General features: G+C 38.4%; 1 protein-coding gene across 2 annotated transcripts in view; it reads left to right on the top strand.

Annotated features, from left to right (window-relative positions):
- LOC127424244 (serine-rich coiled-coil domain-containing protein 1-like) overlaps positions 1-14,022 on the top strand; it is a 121,876-nt gene extending 107,854 nt beyond the window's left edge. The window contains exon 10 of one of the 2 annotated variants that reach the window (XM_051669249.1): positions 8,111-14,022. In XM_051669249.1, coding sequence (XP_051525209.1) covers positions 8,111-8,608 — 498 coding nt within the window. In that variant the 3' untranslated portion in view covers positions 8,609-14,022. The remainder of the gene's footprint in view (positions 1-8,110) is intronic. The other variant, XM_051669250.1, reaches the window with a different exon arrangement.
- The last annotated feature ends 6,908 nt before the right edge of the window (positions 14,023-20,930 follow it).

The following is a 20,930-nucleotide window of genomic DNA, read 5'->3' as shown; positions in this document are numbered from 1 at the left end:
AAGATTTGCATGTCGGCAAGCAACATTCACATGCAAATCTGACAGCCTGTCTGGAACAGAGTTTGTGAGTAGAATCCTGCTCCAAGCGATCACTAAGTGAGAGAAAACTCTGATGCTCCAACTTTCAAAAAACCCACTTCTTGTCCTATGCAAAATTACACAACCCCACTTGCACTCCACACCGTTCACATACCATACTTAGGTCTCGAATGCCGTGAACACAGACAAGTGTCCCATGGCTGTTACACTAAATAGAAGTACTTTTGGAATGCCACTTGGCCAGTCAAATTAATGGAACCAGAACTAACTCTTGTATAATGATGAATAAGATTACAGAAATAAATTTTGAAACTTTTCTGAGATTTTTCCTGTAGCAAGTTCATGTTCCCCCGTTTGCAGTTTAGTATGAAGGAAAACTTGTTTCAAGATTTCTCCAGGAAGAGTAAACAATATCAGAGAGTCTGAGTTTAGGCTGGATTTAAGATGCATTTTCGTCCAGTCAGTGTAGGCTTTGCAATGGCCCGAAGGCCCTTAGAGAGAGAGAAAGGGAATGAATGTGTGTGTCTGATGCGGATGTAGGATGTACTGGTGTGAGAAATGAGGTGCTGTGAAGTAGGCAAGCCCTCCAGCAGTCCGTGTACTGCTGATAAGAGATGAGGGCCTCGGGGAAATGTAGCTGGTCAGATAACAGTGGCGTTTCTCACAGGTGTTTTAGGGCAAAAAGCATGCACCCACACTCCAGTAATGCTTGGCATGAAGAGCCTTTTATTGAATCCGATATGCAAATACAATACTCATACAAAAAGCATTGGTAAACAGAGATGGTGCAGCCTAATGAAACTATCTTTGTTCATGAAATATTAAATAATTCAAACTGGAATTGCCTCATTAAAAAATAATCACAGTATCTGCTTTGGCAAACTTGCAAAACCTTCCACTTTGAGAAAGAAGTAGATTTGATTTGAGAATGTTCTAAAGAATATCGTGTGTGCTTCAATGGATGCAAGGAAATCTGATCTTTTGTTCAAGGTCAATGTCACAAATTTGCTTATTTGATTAGTGACCTAGAAAAGTGCAGAATCTTAAATATTTCTTATTCCTTGTACATCATAAAATGTCTTTGTTTTAAATCTTTTAAAATCCTAAAACGTTTATAAACCTATAAATAATTTTTTCATGTTTAAATTTGATTTGTTTGTACTCTGACTTTGAAACAGTACTGTAAATTTACAAATGATTTAAAAAAAAAAAGTTTTATTATACATACTGTATATGTAAAGTTATACAGAACAAAAAAACAAAACAAAAAACAAAAAATCAGCAAAAACTATGGCCCAGATGTTGACATTCACATGGATTTTGCGCTGTTAGTCTGGTAGGACGACTTCTTGCGTGTCTCATATCAGGAGACTCATTTGGCTTGAGGATGTGTGTCCTCATATACTTTCACACCTGACGTTAAAGTCTGGGATTGGGCTCTGCAGTACAGGTCATCACATCGATTTTTGCTCAAGCCCTGAGCCAGGCTCAGCATTAACAGCCACATGAGAATGACAGTTCACATTTCTGCGGAGTGACACCAGAGCAAATGGATGGCAGCAGAGGAGATGCACTAAACAACACAACTAGAGGGCTTTTAGACCTTTGGCTTCGTGAATCATGTTGTACCTCCACACCACCGCCATCGCTCTAGATGGACTGAAAATTATGCATCATGCCAGGTTGCTTAAGGGATACTCAGCTTGGATACAAAGAGCGTTATTTTTGTCTACAGTGCTCAAGGACTGCAAATTTCTGCCATTGTTCTGGCAGTTTTCTGCATGGAGAGTCTAGAAGAACGTATGTGAGTGGAATGGAGCGACAGTAGTTTCACCTCCTCGCTCAAAGCATTCTGCCATAAGTCCGCTCCAGTTCCACTCTGGGTTTTCCATTTCCTGCTCCCCTCTCATTGGTGAGAGAAGCCCAAACTGATGCTGGAGCATGAAAAAATACAGACGCACTGGCTTCAAAGGTGAAGTGTAACTTATTTGATGTTAAACTACTCCTGAATGCAGAGGCAACTATAAGTAAGCCATTCATAGCCACCAATGGGCAACACTGTGTTTCTGTGGTGCTATAAAATTATTGCTCAGTTTGTTTGAACATCCTGACTGCCTTATGAAGTAACATTGACTCAACCAATGGCATGAGTTTGGGGTGGGACTATCTGTTTTTTCAATCAACAGAAGACAGGGAAAGTATTTGGGAAAGCTGTTTCCATTTGCAATTCCATTTTTAAACACTTCAGATTAAAAAAAAAAAAAACCCTCAGTCCAGGCAAGTCCACACAGCTCCGCTTCCACTTCACACCGCTCACATACATAAGTCTGAAACAGCACAAACACAGAAAAGCAGAGTGCAGAGATGTGTTTTTGTCTTCAGCACTTGAGGACTGCTAATCTCTGCCATTGTTTTGGCTGTTTTCTGCTTGGAGAGGGTTGTTGAGTAGATATCAGCTGGAGTGCAAGGAGCCAGCAGGTTTCTTCCATTGCTTTGTGTGTCAGCTTGTGACACTTAATGGTGTGCAGTAAGTTGTGCGACACATGTTGTTGCGTTAAGCTACTCAGTGTAACACACATGCATACATGTGTGGTTCCTTCATGGAGCTGACGATCATTAAATAGGCAGCTGAAGCTTTTCGATGACACTCGTGCAGCTGCAACAGTCTCATAAGCTTCAGAAGACATCTGCCACCTTATCTGATAGAAACTCAATTTATGAATGTTTTTTTTCTTTCAATCCTTCATCTCTTTCTCTCTTGCTAGGATTCCCCCCCATTTTGATATATATTTTCCATTATTGTTTATCCAGGTCCTGTGCTGTCAGAGAGAACAACACAAGGACTGTAAAGAATCTTATCTTCCCTAAAACTGACAGCTGTTGGAGGGGCTCAATAGGGGGGAAAGCCTTTGAAGTATACTCACTTCACATATCAAATCCAGCCTCCATCATTCCTCATCATCTAGGAACAAGGCTCGCTTCTTTCACGTAAAAACTCAGTGAACAGAGCACCCCAACCCGCATGCGTCTTTCAGCTTTTCGTGTTTCTCTTTTTTACGTTATCTCTGTCTGAGTTTTTCTTTTTGCTTCCATCCATTTTGTCTTTGTATTTTGGGAGCCTCTTTTTCAGCCCTCAAATTTCGATCAGTCTTTCCTCCATCAATCACGGTTTCAGCACACATAAATGTGCAGACTTTTCTGTAGCTGACATTTCTTTCCTTTAATCCACCTGCAGTTGAGCTGGGCTCATATGACCAATTTTTGGGGAAGCTACTTGGAAACTGGGGGGCTATTTAAGAAAGAACTATCTTTCTTAATATATAACTATCAGATGATGTATGTATGCATTTTTTTTTCAATCAGAGCTGTATTTATCTAGCACAAAAACAATGATGATCTTAATAAAGTTGACATCATTAAACAATTGATTTACATTAAATACTGTACCTCAAATATAACTGAAAAACCCCATAATTACATAACGTCAAAAATATTGTAATGAACATCAGCATTTAACTAAATATTATATTGTTTCATAACATTATTCTAATTAATATAATATTGTTTTATATATCACTTAGATAAATGTTATGTTGCACAGGGACTCATCAGTTAAACGAATGCCCAAACAAGTAGATTCATCAGATTAAATCTGACTTAACAGTGCTTCATATGAGAGAGATATGGATAGCTGGGCTATACAGCTGCATGTGCAAAATAAAGCAACAATATACTTGTTACTAGAAAAGTGACTTTGTTTTGAAAATGGGTTTAAGTACTGTCAAGCTACTGAAAAAATGTAGTTAAAGGAATAGTTCACCCAAAAAGTAGTTCATCCTTCTTTCATCATTTACTCACCCTCATGCCGTCTCAAGCTAGTATGACTTTCATTCTTCTGCGGAACACAAACAAACATTTTTGAAGGGTTTTTAGGTGTTTTTGTCCATACCCCAGTGTAAGTCAGTGGGGTCCTAAACTTTCAGGCTCAGAAAAGTGCATAAAGGCAGCGTTATAGTAATCCATGGTTTAATCCATTTCTTCTGAAGCGATATGATAACTTTGGGTGAAAAACTAAGAAAAATTCAATTCTAATTCACCAAAATGTTTTACTTCTGAACTTCCATGTATTGCACATTCGTCAGGTCCTCGCATGAACATGCAAGTGTGCATGTGTCAAGAAGACGGATTAAACCACTGAAGTCGTATGGATTACTTTTATGCTGCTTTTATGTCCTTTTTGAAAGTTTAAGACCCCTTTAACGACTTTGTTTGTGTTCTGCAGAAGAAAGGCATATGAGTATGAGATGGCATGAGGCTGAGTAAATGAAGAGAGAATTATAATTTTTAAGTGAATTATTCCTTTTAGTAGTGATGCTACTTTTTATTAGTTACTGGTTTATTATTATTATAACTGAAACTGACACATCATGGCACAGGGTACTGAGCATAGGGGCAGCCGTTGTATACCATGAGCCCATTAAAATCATGTAGAGGCAGTATTTTAATCATCACTCTGATAAGCACTGGTGAGGAGGACAGCCATTTGTCTTTAAGACCCCTCAAAATGTGGCACTTTATCCTCTGTCTTCCTCTCCTCCTCTCTTTCTCTCGATCTTAAGCATCTCTTCATCATCTCAACCAAGACTCAGAGGGATGCAGTTTCAGGAAGTATGTGCAGACGACATGCCTCTCTACCCCTCATTGGCTGATTATGGAGCCTGGCATTTGGGAGACAGTGACAAAAGATATTGGCTCACTGTATGCCAAAATAAATTTAATTTTTTACCCTCTTTCTGTTGTTGTCTGATCGAAAGATATTACATACACTACCGGTTAAAAGTTTTGAAACACTTACTTATTCTTATATATATATATATTTTCACATTTTAGATTAATAGTAAAGTCAGTAAAACTATGGAATAACATAAATGGAACTATGGGAATTATGTTGTGACTAAAAATCCAAAATAAATCAAAACTGTGTTATATTTGAGCATCTTCAAAGTAGTCACCCTTTGCCTAGAATTTGCAGACATGTACTCTTGACATTTTCTCAGCCAACTTCTAGAGGTATCACCCTGGGATGCTTTTTAAACAGTAATGAAGGAGTTCCCATCTATGTTGGGCACTTATTGGCTGCTTTTCTTTATTATTTGGTCCAAGTCATCAATTTCAAAAACCTTTTTTTTTTTTTTATTACATTTTAGATTTATAATGAAATAAATTAATATGGTGGCACAATTATATTTCTGTCTACAAAATTAATTTCAAACATTTAAGCTTACAATTTCAGATTAAAAGGTTTTTAAGATCATGAGAAACATTTTGGTCAAGGGTTTCAAAACTTTTGACCGGTAGTGTAGGTGTATTTCTTATTTAATGTAGGCTTGTGTCTGAGAGATAAATTGAATAGCGTACTCTGTGTCCTCAGCAGAGTCGACGGTAAAAATGGTGTTGCCACACAAATTCAAAGAGGAAGCTGTGGCACTCTTTCATGGTGTTTATTTGAGAAAACCTCCTGTGTGAGTAGAGAGATTCATAGTGTCTATTTATTTAACAAGATCCCAGGAAAAAATAAAAAAACTTCTTGTCTGTCAAGACACTGACGAGAAGTGCCGTTGAATTGTTTCCCCTCCCCAAACATATTATTTTTCTGAGAGTATGAAAATGGGCTGTGCTTGCTTGAAAGTACTTTTTTGAAAGTAATACATCATAAGAGATCTGTAGACTGGGCTCAGTCATCAGTCTAGGACTATACATAATACAAAGGGATTACTGTCCATTACCTACGGCTTAGACAGCGTGGCTCTTTGCAACAGTTGCTTGTTGCATGTGTGTGAGCGTGTGTACGTGTGTTTATAGGTGTGCTGAAGTGTGAAAAATGAGTAGGCTGCATCTTGCTACTTCCAGCCTACTGCATATAATCAGCCAGGGGCTTTTAACAGAAGCATGCCATTAGCGCAGAACCTGCTTTTTCACAAGCTAATAAAGACCCATATGCATTACGATTGTTAAATCTGTCTGATTTACTCCAGTCGCTGTTTTTCCACTGGATGACTCTAGGCATGTGTGCATTTCTGGCCTCAATCCAGAGCAGGTACCAAACTTCTCTCTCCGTCACCATCTGATGCATTAACGCCTTTAAGTGTATGCATCCAAAGGCTGAATGCTGGAAAGAGTGTACTTAAAAGAACATAGGCATTGTAAATCCAAACTCCAGTCCCAAAAGCATCACCACAAGACTCACAACTTTCTCTATTTTTGATAGCGTGAGATGCATGCAAGGTTAGCTTAAAAACTGTGTACCGCAGTCTTGACCTGGAAACGAGAGGCTATTCTGTTTCAGTGGAGGAGATGCCTCAGTATGCTAAATGAACTGCTTTTCAGTTAATAGATTGACTGCTTGTGTGCTAATCTTCAACATGTTTGGTATGAATTCATTTTGGATTGAGCTATTGTATGTTTGAAGTAAAAACATATAAGAGAAGTCAGACAATTTTGTGACGGCACTTAACATACATTTTTATGGTATACGTAAATGGTGACTTGCTGCCGTAAAACTCTGAAAGCAATTCAGTGCTATTAGATCTATTAAATTACTGGCTTCAAAGCCACACGTGTTGACCATTATGCTTTCTCAACTAATGCGGAGCCGTTTCACCTGCATTAGCATGTACGTCTTTCCATGCCTCACATGGAGTCTGTTCCATAACGTAAGAATTTAATTACAGCCTCTATTTTAAATTTTATTTCACATCACAGCTGAAGTTCTTACATTAACCACATCACATTTAATTAGCCAATTTCCTAACTTTGTGAAGTGCTGATTAGCATCAAGTAACAGAGTATTACTTTATGGCTGCCAGCTCAGTCTGAGTTACAGTTTGAGTTATGAATCAAACAATCAGTCTCTAGTTTTCCGCTAATTTATTTTTTGTGTTCAATATTTGTACTGCACTCATTTAACATTGTGAGTATTAGAGAGTCTGTTATGTAAGGAGGAGGCAGTGTTGTGTGCAAAATGAACAGGTGGCTCAAGCTCCTCGGCGCAGGCTTTGTTTCTTGTGCCACCTCCCCACAATGTGTGCCTTTTGGCCTCCTCTTCCCAAAAAAGGCAATATTCCAGTTGGTCTAGAAACAAGTAGAAAAGGTTTTAAAAAGCCAAGCAAGCTTTTTCAAAATGTCAAAGAATTAAGTGGCTTAATTTAGGGGCTTTCAGACTGGAGACTTTGAAACCCCAGGGGCCGTAAGGGAGTGCTAGGGAGTCTGCAGAAATTGACCAGATTTGGCATAATTTTTATTTTATGCAGTTTTCTAAAGACTGGTCAGAATAATTTTATTCAGTTGTCAGCCATAGATTTTTAACGGTGAGAAATAAATCGGCATATAGTTGCACTCTAGGGAGTTTTTCCTCACCACCAATGTCCCCTTGTGTAATAAAGCACTTTATAAAAAATTTAAACTGAATTGAAATGTATCTCTTCATGGTTTTTGCTAACATTGCTCTAATAGTGGGTAGAACTTAAAATGAAGTAAATATTTTCTAGATATTTTTTTCTTCTTCTGGCTTTTGTAAAATAACTATATAGAAGTGAATTATTTAATTATGCAATCAACATGTTGTCTTTCTAATACCACTCTTAACCATTGTTCTTTAATAGTATAAATAGGTCTTTATGCATATATGGCTGCCTTTCTATTTTAGGAATGGTGTCCCTCACAAGAGGATGATCATAATTGGGGGTCCTTGGCATTATAAAGTTTAAAAACCCTTGGCTTATTAGACCTTAGTCAGGGTAGCCATAATGATTTTTATGTAGATGAAAACGAGCTGTGTGGGATAGACTTGCAGTCTGAAAGGTTTTTGGAAAGATACATTTTCTATGTTTCATCAGCTGTGAATGATCACCACCAATTATTGTTAAACAACAATATAACCCATTGAACAGACTGTGCATCTATCCCTCACACAGCCTTGTTTTTATTCCCATCTCAAATTCAATACAGCACTACTCTGACTAAGGTCCACTTGCTCTTAGTTTCCTCACTTTCCAATCTTTTGTTTCAACAGGCCAATCATCCAAGTCGTCCCAATGGCCAAAACAGCAACATTCCTAGCAGCAACAGCAGCCTCATAAGGGAGCGAAGGCCAGCGCGACCTGCACCAGAGCGGCCAGCAGTATGTGAGGAGTGGGCTTTCGGCCATGGTGGGGGAAGGCTGCGAGAGCCACTGCGAAGAGCCGCTGAAGGTGGGCCGCTGACATCTGAGATACCTGGACCTCGGAAGACAGAGCACCCGGGGCCATCTCAGATCCCTCGAGCAGTGGCCGGCAGTAGTACGAGCCTTCCCAGCAAGAACAGTCCTTCACGGAGCCTGTCCTCAGACAGTGAGAGGGGGCCCCGCAGTGAGCGAGGGGCTCTTCCCAGACTTCAGTCATCCTTCACTGGCCGCCTGGGCCAGCCGCCCCGTGGGCCTCTGTCTTTACATATGTACAGCCGAAAGAACGTCTTTCTACAGCACTCACTCCATACAGCTGAACTACAGGCTCTCGCTCAGCAGGATGGCTGAGAACACCCACTTGAAACACACTTGTACACACACATGGATACTGAACAGTGACACATTTCTCAGATGCATATGAACTCAACATTAACTTAACCTTGGAGCAGTTTCTCAGTGACCAGGAGTACCTTCAGACCCACTTGTGCTCAGTTATTTTCCCTGCACAGTAACAACTGTTTTTCCTCTTAAAGGGACCGTTCACCCAAAAATTTTAATTCTTTCATTTACTCAATTTCATATTGTTCCAAACCCATATTACTTACATTCTTCCATGGAGAACTTAAGCAGACGATCTCAGTCACCATTCACTTTAATTGTATGGAAAAAATATGCAATGAAAGTGAATAATCACTGAGGTTAACATGCTGCCTAACATTGCCTTTTTTGTTCTGCAGAAGAAAGAAAGTAAAATGGGTTTGGAACAACACGAGGGTGAGTAAATTATAACAAAATCAAAATTTTTGGGTTAACTATTGCTTGAAATCTCAGCCAGACTTTAACCACACACAAAGACTCTACTTCTTTTCGAAGAGTTTTGAAACCCGTCATCTATATTAAGTGTACCAAAACCAATCCATTGTCTGCACTACTTACTGTTGAAGTCATTAAAACTATTTTTTTTAACCACTCCACAGATTTAATATTAGCAAACAATAGTTTTGGCAAGTCGTTTAGGACATCTACTTTGTGCATGACACAAGTAATTTTTCCAACAATCGTTTACAGACAGATTGTTTCATGTTTAATTGACTATTATCACAATTCCAGTGGGTCAGAAGTTTGCATACACTAAGTGTGCCTTTAAGCAGCTTGGACAATTCCAGAAAATTATGTCAAGACTTTAGGCAATTATCCAATTAGCTTCTGATAGGAGGTGTACTGAATTGGAGGTGTACTTGTGGATGTATTTTAAGGCCTACCTTTAAACTCGGTGCCTCTTTGCTTGACATCATGGGAAAATCAAAAGAAATCAGCCAAGACCTCAGAAAAATAATTGTGGACCTCCACAAGTCTGGTTCATCCTTGGGAAAAATTTCCAAATGCCTGAAGGTACCACGTTCATCCATACAAACAATAGTACGCAAGTATAAACACCATGGGACCACGCAGCCATCATAACGCTCAGGAAAGAGATGCATTATGTCTCCTAGAGATGAACATAGTTTGATGCGAAAATTGCAAATCAATCCCAGAACAACAGCAAAGGACCTTGTGAAGATGCTGAAGGAAACAGGTAGAAAAGTATCTATATCCACAGTAAACCGTGTCCTATATCGACATAACCTGAAAGGCTGCTCAGCAAGGAAGAAGCCACTGTTCCAAAACCGCCATTAAAAAAAGCCAGACTACAGTTTGCAAGTGCACATGGGGACAAAGAACTTAATTTCTGGAGAAATGTCCTCTGGTCTAATGAAACAAAAATGTAACTGTTTGGCCATAATGACCATCGTTATGTTTGGAGGAAAAAGGGTGAGGCTTGAAAGCCAAAGAACACCATCCCAACCATGAAGCATGGGGGTGGCAGCATCATGTTGTGGGGGTGCTTTGCTGCAGGTGGGATTGGTGCACTTCACAAAATAGATATATTTAAGCAACATCTCAAGACATCAGCCAGGAAGTTAAAGCTCAGTAGAAAATGGACAATGACCCCAAGCATACCTCCAGAGTTGTGGCAAAATGGCTTAAGGACAACAAAGTCAAGGTACTGGAGTGGCCATCACAAAGCCTTGACCTCAATCTGATAGAAAATTTGTGGGCAGAACTGAAAAAGCATGTGCGAGCCAGGAGGCCTACAAACCTGACTCAGTTACACCAGTTCTGTCTGGAGGAATGGGCCAAAATTCTGGCAACTTATTGTGAGCTTGTGGAAGGCTACCCCAAAATGTTTGACCCAAGTTAAACAATTGAAAGGCAATGCTACCAAATACTAACAAAGTGCATGTAGATTTCTGACCCAGTGGGAATGTGATAAAATAAATAAAAGATTAAATAAATAATTCTCTCTACTATTATTCTTACCTTTCCCATTCATAAAATAAAGTAGTGATCCTAACTGACCTAAGACAGGGAATGTTTTCTATAAATGTCAGGAATTATGAAAAACTGAGTTTAAATGTATTTGGCTAAGGTGTATGTGAACTTCTGACTTAAACTGTAAGTCTGTTTCAAAGAAATAGTACATGCTGCTCTAATAAGGACTTTAGATAGTCTGTTCATGTGACAGTTTCACTCAAAAGACCTCCAAGGTATCCAAGAAGTTCTGAGGTATGTGAAAGCGAATATGTCAACATTTGTCCTCCCTTGTCTCATTGTTTGAAAGCCCTCAGTGAGTTTCATTTCAAAGTTTTCAAGACATTTTTCTCTAGACTCAATTGTTAGAATAAGTCTAATTAGTATGGTAGTAATTTTTATAATAGTAGGTTACACAGCTAGCCCCACCACATTATTTTGCACCAGCAAACATGACACTGAAGACCCATGCATATATTGCCAAATCAATCCTCGGTTGGAGAGAGTGCTTTAAACTCTTGCTGCCAGTGAGAATAGCCCATGTGTTCTCAGACCCTTTTTAGGAAGTTTAGCACTCATTAGCCTCTTTTAATTGCATGCTGCTTTTTTTTTATTTATTTTTCTGTTTCATTTTGCTGCAAACAAAAATAGAAGCTTAGAAAAAAAAAATATACTGATTGTAAGCTAAAATGGATTTGACAGCCCTTGTGGAAGGATTCAGCGATAGAGCCTTAAGTCTTAAACACAACTGTCTTTGCTGGAGATCTGTCTGTATTGACTAGTTCAAGACAGACAGATCTTAAAGGGATAGTTCACCCAAAATTGAAAATTCTGTCATTATTAACTCTGATGTTGTTCCAAACCTGTATCAATGTTTTTCTTCCGTGGAACACGAAAAGAGATATTTGGTAAAATGATGGTTACATGGCTCATTGTACGTATTGTGGCACTTTCCTGGTGAAATGCGGCACCACAACAACAATTAATTTATTCACTTTCACACAAATCACAAGTAAAATAAATAAATTCATAAACACTTAATTTTCACACTTTTCCTCACACAATGCTATCCTACGACATCAAAACACTTTTGCTACAGCACATGACTTGTAAGGAGATCCATTTTAACATTATGCATTTATGTATTACATAACCAACTACATTTACAAGCTTGTTCGAGTGCGATCAAATTGTGCGAGAGCTTAACTGATAGAGCATTGCATTTGCCATCTAAAGGACTGGGGTACGAGTCCTGAAGAGCACGAGAGTCAACACTTGAGCCGGAAGTGTCTTAGAAGCAACAAAAAATGACGTGGTTGCTTCAACAATTGTGCTGTTCATCTCTTATTTTCTTTTTATGACACTATCGATTAGGTTTAAGGTCTAAGGTAGGGAGGAGGTTTTGCTCATTTGAAACTTGATCAGGCATAAACCATAACCTCATCTGTTTGGGAGAAATTTGAATTCTCTTTTATTGCCATGAGGACATTTCACTTTGGAACTGCCGCAATACTTGAAAGGAACCATTTTGCAAAAATGTTGACTGAGGCTTAGTCACCATTAACTTCCATTAGATGAAACAAAAACAAAAAAAAGCAGCATCAACATTCTTCTAAATTCTTTTCCGTGGAAGAATAATAAAATCTAGTAATTGGGAACAACATGAGGGTGAGTAAATCATGACAGGATTTTTATTTTTGGGTGAACTATCACTTTAAAGGCAGCTAGATTTAAAGAAAGAAATGAAAAACTCCCTGCAGTGAAGTAAACCACATTATTAGATTTACTTTTTAAAAAGCACACTTTTAAATAGGTGAGGCTTTAATTTTAATTTAAAAATATAAGGCAAGTAAAATTTTATTAAAAATGTTGATAACTTTAATAAATGTAAAACTACCAACCTCTTATGGAGATCAAATGCACTCCGAGGAGAGGTGGTTGAAAGGAGGAATGGCCTCATTTCCGCAGTGTTGGGACAACATTGGTGTAACATTGGGACAGTGTTGACCCGACTTTGCGGATCAGGAGCTCGAGCAAGGACACATGGAGGAGAAGGAAACCCTGAAGAAACACAGTCCCATCCAGCAGGTCTACTCCCCTAGGTCCACTGCTCCAGTTTCAGCAATCTGTTGGGAGCACCATCACTTTCAATCTCTCTCTCTATACGTCTCCCTCTCAGACCTACTTCCAGCTCTCTGTGATCAGGCCCAGGGAAAGAAAGGCTTTAGCACGGTCTCACCCTTACATGCTCTGTTATCGATACCTAACGGGAACGTGTTTGTCTTGCGTTATTTCAGAATGACCTCATTAGGGCAGACACTGCTGTTCAGTCTTTGAGACAGTTCAACCCTTGATCACTGTTGTCAGCAATACTGTTTAAATTCTGTATGGGTGCCAGTCTGTGACTGTTGAATGTTAAAGGGTCAGCTCACAGCCATCATTTACTCAGCCTCATGTCATTCCAAACTTGTATGACTTTTTTTTTTTTACGTGAAACACAAAAGAAGGTGCAAGGCAGAATGTTAGGGACCGATAGTCTAAGTCACCGTTCACTTTCATGTGGAAAGAGTGGAAGAGAGACATACACTCATGCTTGTTTGGGACAATATGAGGACAAGCAAATGATGACAGAACTGTTCCTTTAAATGTGTTTTTTTACGAGCTGGAAGAATTGTTATTATTGATTGCTGTGCATTTGAGCCATGATACTTGAAGGATGTATGTTTAAATGGACTTGAATATGGGAGATCATGGGTACGTGCAAGTACAGAACTCATGACATCTCTACAAATGTCAATAAGTGACTCGATCATAAACATGACTGTATGTACTGTCACATTTAATTGTTTAATAGGTATTTATTATGTGATATTGTGAAATGACTATCACCTGAGACTCTTATTTGATTTGTCTGGGCTCTTTGTATCAACATATAAAATTGTCTTCATTACCGATACTGGTGATGTCAAAATCGTCTCTTACTGTACATCACTTTGAAATGTTGAAATTCTTGTTTACATACAAATGGTACATTTAAGAGATTTAAACAATAATACGATTTTAAAGAACCTTTAACTGTATCTTTTCTCTCACTGTTGGTATTTTCACTGAATTTAATATATTCACTCTCAATAAAGAGATATTATTTAAAGAAAAAGAAATTACCTGTAAAGAGAAACATGTAAGCCCTTGTTTTTGTTGTTAATTGTTAGTTTTGATTTGTTTGTTTTTTTTTTTGTTGTTGTTTTTTTTTTTTCAAGCTGTCTTTTTCAAGTGCCAGCTTTGCCAAATTAGGATGCCTGTTCCTTGACGTTTGACAATTTTTAATGTACAGGGTATACTTTACATCTCTGGAAACTAGGCAGCATGCTGCCCTGCCTTTGCTTCTTGGTGAAGAGGAAAAATAAACATCTTCCTTCTCAAAACGTTCTCTGGAAATTGCTTATTGTGTTGCCTGTAGTGTATTGCATCAGACTATATGGCTCAAAAGCCCCTGTCTAAATCACGCTCTTTCACTGATTTCTTGTTCAAGCTTCACAGTCCACTTCAACTATCCAGGTTGCACAGCATATATCGTTCCTCTTATTCATCCATAAGTTTTTTCCAGCTAAAAGGAGGCCAGAGAGAGACCTTCAACTTCTGGGCAAAAGTAATTGCAGTGCTCTGCAGGGAGGGAAGCCAGTACCGTACACATCGGGGAATGACAAGTGTTTGTTGTCTCGGTGTGGGGGTGTGTTTTTCTGTCACTGCTCATCTGTGTTTTCATGAAATTGATGTGGTTATGTATGACACCTGCATGAAAATCTCAGTAATCTTTTCAAAAAATGTGTGCGTCCACTGTTGTCAGAAGTGATTTTCTACGGGGTTTTTGTTTGTTTTTTGAGTGCCTCTTTTTCATACTGTTTCTTGAAGTTGTCATTTTTAGTGGTCATAGACCTTATTCAGAGCAGCACCACATTTAATTTTTGATGTGAATGAAAACATAGCTCTGGGGGATAGAGTTGGTCTCTTTGGGACTGGACTATTTTTTAGATCTGGTGTTCAACATTGTGTTGACAAACATAAAAAATGAATCTCTCTAAAAAACTGCAGAAAACACGAACTGTAAAAAGCTGATTTGATCTTGGACCATTATAGGCCTTTTTACGTTGCATGCCATTGAAGATATAGGTCGACCGATACTGGATTTTGCCGATACGATAACTAAGGTGGTGGAAAAAGCTGATAAATTATTAATCTGCTGATAGTTTTCATGTGTCATGCATTGGTCCATAAATAGTAATGTTTTTGGACAAATGTTTTTTACAAAAATGGACGACATTTTTGTATTTATGTCCTACTGTATATATTCACCAGATGAAGAGTTTTAATATACATTTACATCTTTGAAGGAGATGCCATGTACTGTACAGCATGTACTGACAGGGCACATTTCTGCATAGCTTACATGGATGTATACCTGCATTTCAGATAAAAACACTTGATAATTATCTATGCATTAATCCTTAAATGCACGGGTGTTTCGCCAAACATTATTACATACCTAGCGACCCGGCATGTATATCTATCATAAATGGATTTACAAAATGACCAGATGGTGTCAAATTTTCAAAGCATTTTCAAGACAATTAAACAATAATAGAATAGCATATATTCTGATATATTTTTATGTTCTATTTTTCAAATATCAAAGAGATGATGCAACAAATATAGAACAGAAATAATTTCCTCCACGGTGAAATTTCATGAGATGCAACTGGCTGTCAAACACATACTGAGCTACATACAGTATAACACATGAGCTACACATGTATTTTCGTAGGCACTTTTTGAGTCTAAATAGATGCAAAACTTACATAATTTCAGTAGTACACAGAAGTGACAATAGCTATATGATACTGTTCATGTGTTACACTTGCTATAGTTTACTTTCACATTGCTTCTACATCAAATAGCTATGTCAAATGAAAATCAAGTCAATCTTTGAAACATCAGCGCCGCCTTCAGTAAGAAATAGCATGTATAATATGTATGTGTACACGCATATTGAATACTGATAATTCACCATTGTCACACAGAAAACGTGATATAGTAGTCATTTGTATTAATATAGTACTTGTCTTGGAATAAACAAAGAAATAGATATCCTGTAATAGAAAACTTCAGACTGGAGACATTACTTAATTCATTTGTGTGGAGTGCCACATAAATCACAACAACAACAACAGAAATACTTAATTTGTGATTTTATATGAGTTAACGTGGAAATACAGAGGCAGAAGTCACTGATAGGCTACATACAACTACATAGGTTTGAACAAAGTCTGTTTCGGAAATCTTGGTCTTGCCACATCCAAGCCCTTTGGTAGACTGAACGCAATATAATAATGAGCTAACTGTACATTTCTTAGTCATCTCTGCTGAACCGGACTATGCTGGTTCAGGCTAGTCTCAGCATTGCCAAGCCAGCCTATCTGTTTAGCCAGCTGGTCTTCCAGCCTGAAAAGTTCCCAAAAACCTGCCAACACACCAAGCTGGGAGACCAGCAAACCATCTTAGGCAGGTTTAAGTTTTGTTTTTTGTTTTGTTTTTCTACCCGGTAAGGTAGAAATGTATCTTGGGAATACATTGAAAGAATGTGTAAGGAAAATAATAACATCCATATTTGCAAATGTGCCCATTAACCCATATTAAAACTTGCTACTCTTAATTACACAAAATGTTTTGTTCAAAACACTTTGGGCTCATGGCTTGCCATTGAGAGTAAACACACACTGAGTTGATGCTCCCCAAACTCAAGGAAGGTCTTAGTGGGCCAACAATTCTGCCTGCAGCTCACTGCACCCCACTGGGATGCCTGTCTCCCTATGGTGCCCAAAGCAATGCCCTCTGCACTCACCCTGCCCAGACACACTGACATACTGAGCCATTCTTGGAACCAAGAAGAGACAGACTCACCAGCTTACTTTCCCCACATGGTGATGCTTTCTCTCCGACAACTAAGGAATGAAACAAAGCAGTAGGAGACGACATAGAACAGCCCACACAGCTCCTGGTGGTAAAGGGAGTGTTGTATCTTTATACGTTGCCATGCTTGGCAAGCAGCTTCTCAGTCATTATTGGCATCATCTGCTATGACACATCATGGTGAAAAAGTCTGGCTTGTTGGTCAAACAGCACCAGTGTTGAGTATCTACTCTGGATGAAACAAGGTTTAACACACCTCCACTGGTCTACAATCCTTATCTCCCCACTTCATATTCAAAGAGCTCTCTGCACCAGCTAAACAAATGGAGGGTGCCAGTAATAGCAAATAAATATGATTATTATTCCTTTCCCGGATGAGATAAAGAGTGTGATGGAAGATTCTTTTTAACCGTCAGCTTCTTCCTCTATAACAGGAATTCAGTTATGCTCGTGAAGGAATGGTATATAATATCGGCTCGCTTTGATAGCATGCGTCTTAGATTGGAAATCACCCAGCGATATGAGGAATAATCAGAACTGATGTTCTGATTTTCTGAACATGTTTCGTCATGGGAGGACAGCAGGAACTCTGGGCTCATTTGCTCTCAGCGATTATCAGCAGGCTTCTCATAGCGAGTGAGAGATTCAGATGACTCTCATTCTCTCTATCTGTCTTTCACTCTCTCCTCTCTCCCCTCCCCAAAGTGCCGTGGCAGTTTTTCACACTTGCTGCCATTAATTTTTCTTAATGTTAATCAATTTTGCGGTCTATAGGCCTTGTCTGACTGACATACTGAAGCATTTTCATATCAGCACTACTAGACAATACTGAACAGTGTTTTTAAAAACTATGAAACTATGACTTATGTGAAGAGGTGCATGTTGGGATACATTCATGAGTTGTTATTGTTTTCCCTCCCATGGAGCCACATTCATTTGCATCTTCCATCAGAGAGCATCTTTTCAGCTGTGAATAGCCTACGTCTTTCACAGTTTTGCTCACATTCAGGACTCACAAACCATTGCTTGCAGCAACACCACAGCAATGAGTCTGAAACCTCCCTAACACCTGCAAAGCTGCATTACATATTACCCAAAATTGCAGACCTCAGGGCAGTTTGTTGTTGCTGCTATAGATTTAGGTCGATAAATGCCTCAGCAGGTTTAGCTCAGTATCAGGTCTCCCCATTCCACGTCAATCCAGGCTAATACCTTCCGCTGTTCTCAAGGTCCCACGTCTTTGATGCAGGTGTTTGACCTATTTTATCTTCAACAGCTCCTACCAAAACTACTCATAATATCTGACTGCTATGAAAGTAGTATATTTGTCAGTGTAACGGGAGTCAGCTGGTACGTGATAGCTGTGCAATGTGTAAATCTCACTCCCCTGGCCTCAAGAGGCGCACTAGCGACTGACGTTAGAGGCTATAGCCCAGGGCTAGTCAACTGGAGGCCCACAGGCCAAACCTGGCCCACCAATCATCTTTGTCTGGCCCTTCGACTGATTTTTGATCAAATTGCCTAGCCATCTGAAATACCAGAGCGCTCTCTGTGCAAAGCTCAGCATCCGTAAGAGCGAGCCTCAGTAATCAGCGGTGAGTTTAACAGCGCTCAGTGGTGCATGCAACAACATTCAGCCATCATCAGTTGTCCAGAACGGAGCGCATGTTTAAGCTTTTCTGGCAATAGTTTAGTTACATTGCTTTGCTTAACATGGATTGCACCATTTAGGTGAGAATTTGATCGCATCGTTTTCAATCAAATGTATTTATATAAACTGCTTAGTTATGTGGAGTGCAGTCAAATCTACAGATGTAAAAAATTATCACCGCAGAAATATTGTCAGCACATATGCACATCTTAGGCAACAACGTTCAAAGAAAATGTGCTGAATAGTTTGCGTTTTTCACTATTCTTGAAGTGTCAGACTAGCATGTTTCATCTGCTCAGGGTCTGTAGAGCTCATAAAAAAGTGAGAATGTGAAACTGAACCTGCATATATCCTGATTATATTTGGTTCTATACAGCTGTGAGTTAATCCTCTCAACCACGAACAGCATCAACTCAGTTTGTTATTCTTTTGCCAGTGATTATCTGCACAAAAATCTGGCTCCTGCACTGGCTATTGTGTGCAAATTCACAATATTTGCAGGACTATTTTTTCCTCACTGAATAGGATGATACTTTATAGAGAAAATGGAAGACATTTTATCTTTTTTTTTTTTTTTTTAAATAAAATTGAATTTAAATGCATTAAGTAAACATAACATTTCTATATGACCATTGTTTTCATATGTGGGTTTATATTGTGAGAGGGCTTTAGGAGATCTAAATGTTTTTCCTCAGTTTTCATAATTTGTAAACAATAGCCCTAAAATGTTAAAATTATTATAATGTTTTTTGTTTTTTTCCAAGTAAAGCTGATCAAAAATTATTTGTTAGTTAAGAGTATAAGTCATTATTTTCAGTCAGATCTTATAAAGGAATTTATGGCCAGACCTTAAAAATGTATAATTCAATATACAGTATACCCTGTGACTATTTTAATATGAATAAATGCACAGTATTAAAGGTGTTTTTAAGTAGCATGTTACTTGCAGTCAAAGTGCTAGCTGAGATGAATGCTGAAAACATGTTGGCCCCTGCCAAGTTTTCATGTGGATAATCTGGCCCCCGCAAGAAAGAAGTTGAAGAGCCCTGCTGTAGCCTTTAGCCTCCTCGTTAGCACGCACGCCTCCCATGCCGGCTGACGCTGGTTCGAATCCTGCTCGGAGAGGGTCAGGCAGGACTGGTTACATCTGGACAGGGGATAGAAGTGGTTTTGTTTGAGCTGTAATGTTGTTTAAATTGTCACTTTTACAGTCGTTCTAGGGTTTTAGGGTTCACAGCATTACATCGTCATGGCAACAAAGTGGTGATATTGGATATAACTTTACACAGAAGAGGTTAGTATGTGATTTTGTCACACTAAAATCATGTTAACACGTATTGTTTACGTCTTGTGGCAATACTTTTTTCCCAAAATGTTAAAATTTACGGATTGGCCCTATTGACTTCCATTGTAAGTTCCTCACTGTAACCCAGATTTTTGCTTTTTTTTTTTTTTTTTAAAGAAGATGGACAAGACGAAATTAGTTTTAGCTGTAAAAAATATTATGCCACAAATGCTGTTGATTAAGCTTTACTTGTATTGAACCCGGAATATTCCTTTAAAGACATGTTTTACTGAGTCAGGTGTGAAACAACTTGATTGGCTAGCACAAAGCCCAAACCTGAACCCCAATTAACATCTTTTGGATAAAATAAAACACTGACAACGAGCCAAGCCCCATCGCCCAACATCAGTGCCTGCATGCTCTTGTGTCTGAATGAAAGTAAATCCCTTCAACCATAGCCATGTTCCAACATCTAGTGGAAAGCCTTCTCAAAAGAGTTGAAGCTGTTGAGGCAGCAAAAGAAGGCACCAGTGGCATAGGTTTGAAATTAAATGTTTAATAAATGTTAAGCTCAGACGACAGCATTTATTACACGATGTTGATCACAAAAAAAATAAAAATAAAAAAGAAATATATATATATATTTTCAGTCGTCCCCTGTTTTTTTTTTTTTTTTTTTTTTTTTTAATATCAGACAATATGACATGTTTTTTTGAAGTGTAAATTCCTCCATTAAAACTTGTATTATTTGACCTGTACATTTGTCTAAATATGTATTTTTTGTGGTGGGACAACTTTTCAAAGTGGATTCTCTTTATTATTTGTAGTTCCTGTGAGCGGCACCACACACCTGTTGCCAGGTAAATACTCATCAGAAAGCTTTTATTTTGACTGTTTCTGGCTGTTTTACATTATCAGATAACGTAAACGTATGCAGACAATAGAAAGTTGACAAGTTTATGTTCTTCTGATGGTTTAATATAATGGCACACTAATCAATCAGTAGTTGTCAACAAGGTAAGTTACATCACCTCCTTATGGTATCCGCATAGCCATTTTAATCTGCACTGTGCTAAAGTTACTGGAATTACTGGTGTGATGTTGTCATGACAACAAAGTTGAAACATTGGAAATAACTTTACACAGACAAGGTTAGTAAGTGATTTTATCACACTGCATTCATGTTATCACACATATTGTTTACGTCTTGTGGCAATACTTTTTTTCTCTCCAAATATTAACATTTATGGATTGGCCCCATTGACTTCCATACCTGTAACCCAGATTTTTGTTTTTATTTTTTAAAGAAGAGGGACAAGTCAAAATTTAGTTTTAGTGGTAAAAAATATTATGCCACAAATTCTGTTGATTAAGCTTTACTTGCTGTCGATTAAGCTTTACATGTTAACACGTAT

Source organism: Myxocyprinus asiaticus, chromosome 33 (genome assembly GCF_019703515.2).
Source record: "Myxocyprinus asiaticus isolate MX2 ecotype Aquarium Trade chromosome 33, UBuf_Myxa_2, whole genome shotgun sequence".
Lineage (NCBI taxonomy): Eukaryota > Metazoa > Chordata > Actinopteri > Cypriniformes > Catostomidae > Myxocyprinus > Myxocyprinus asiaticus.
This window is presented reverse-complemented; position numbering and strand designations above follow the sequence as displayed.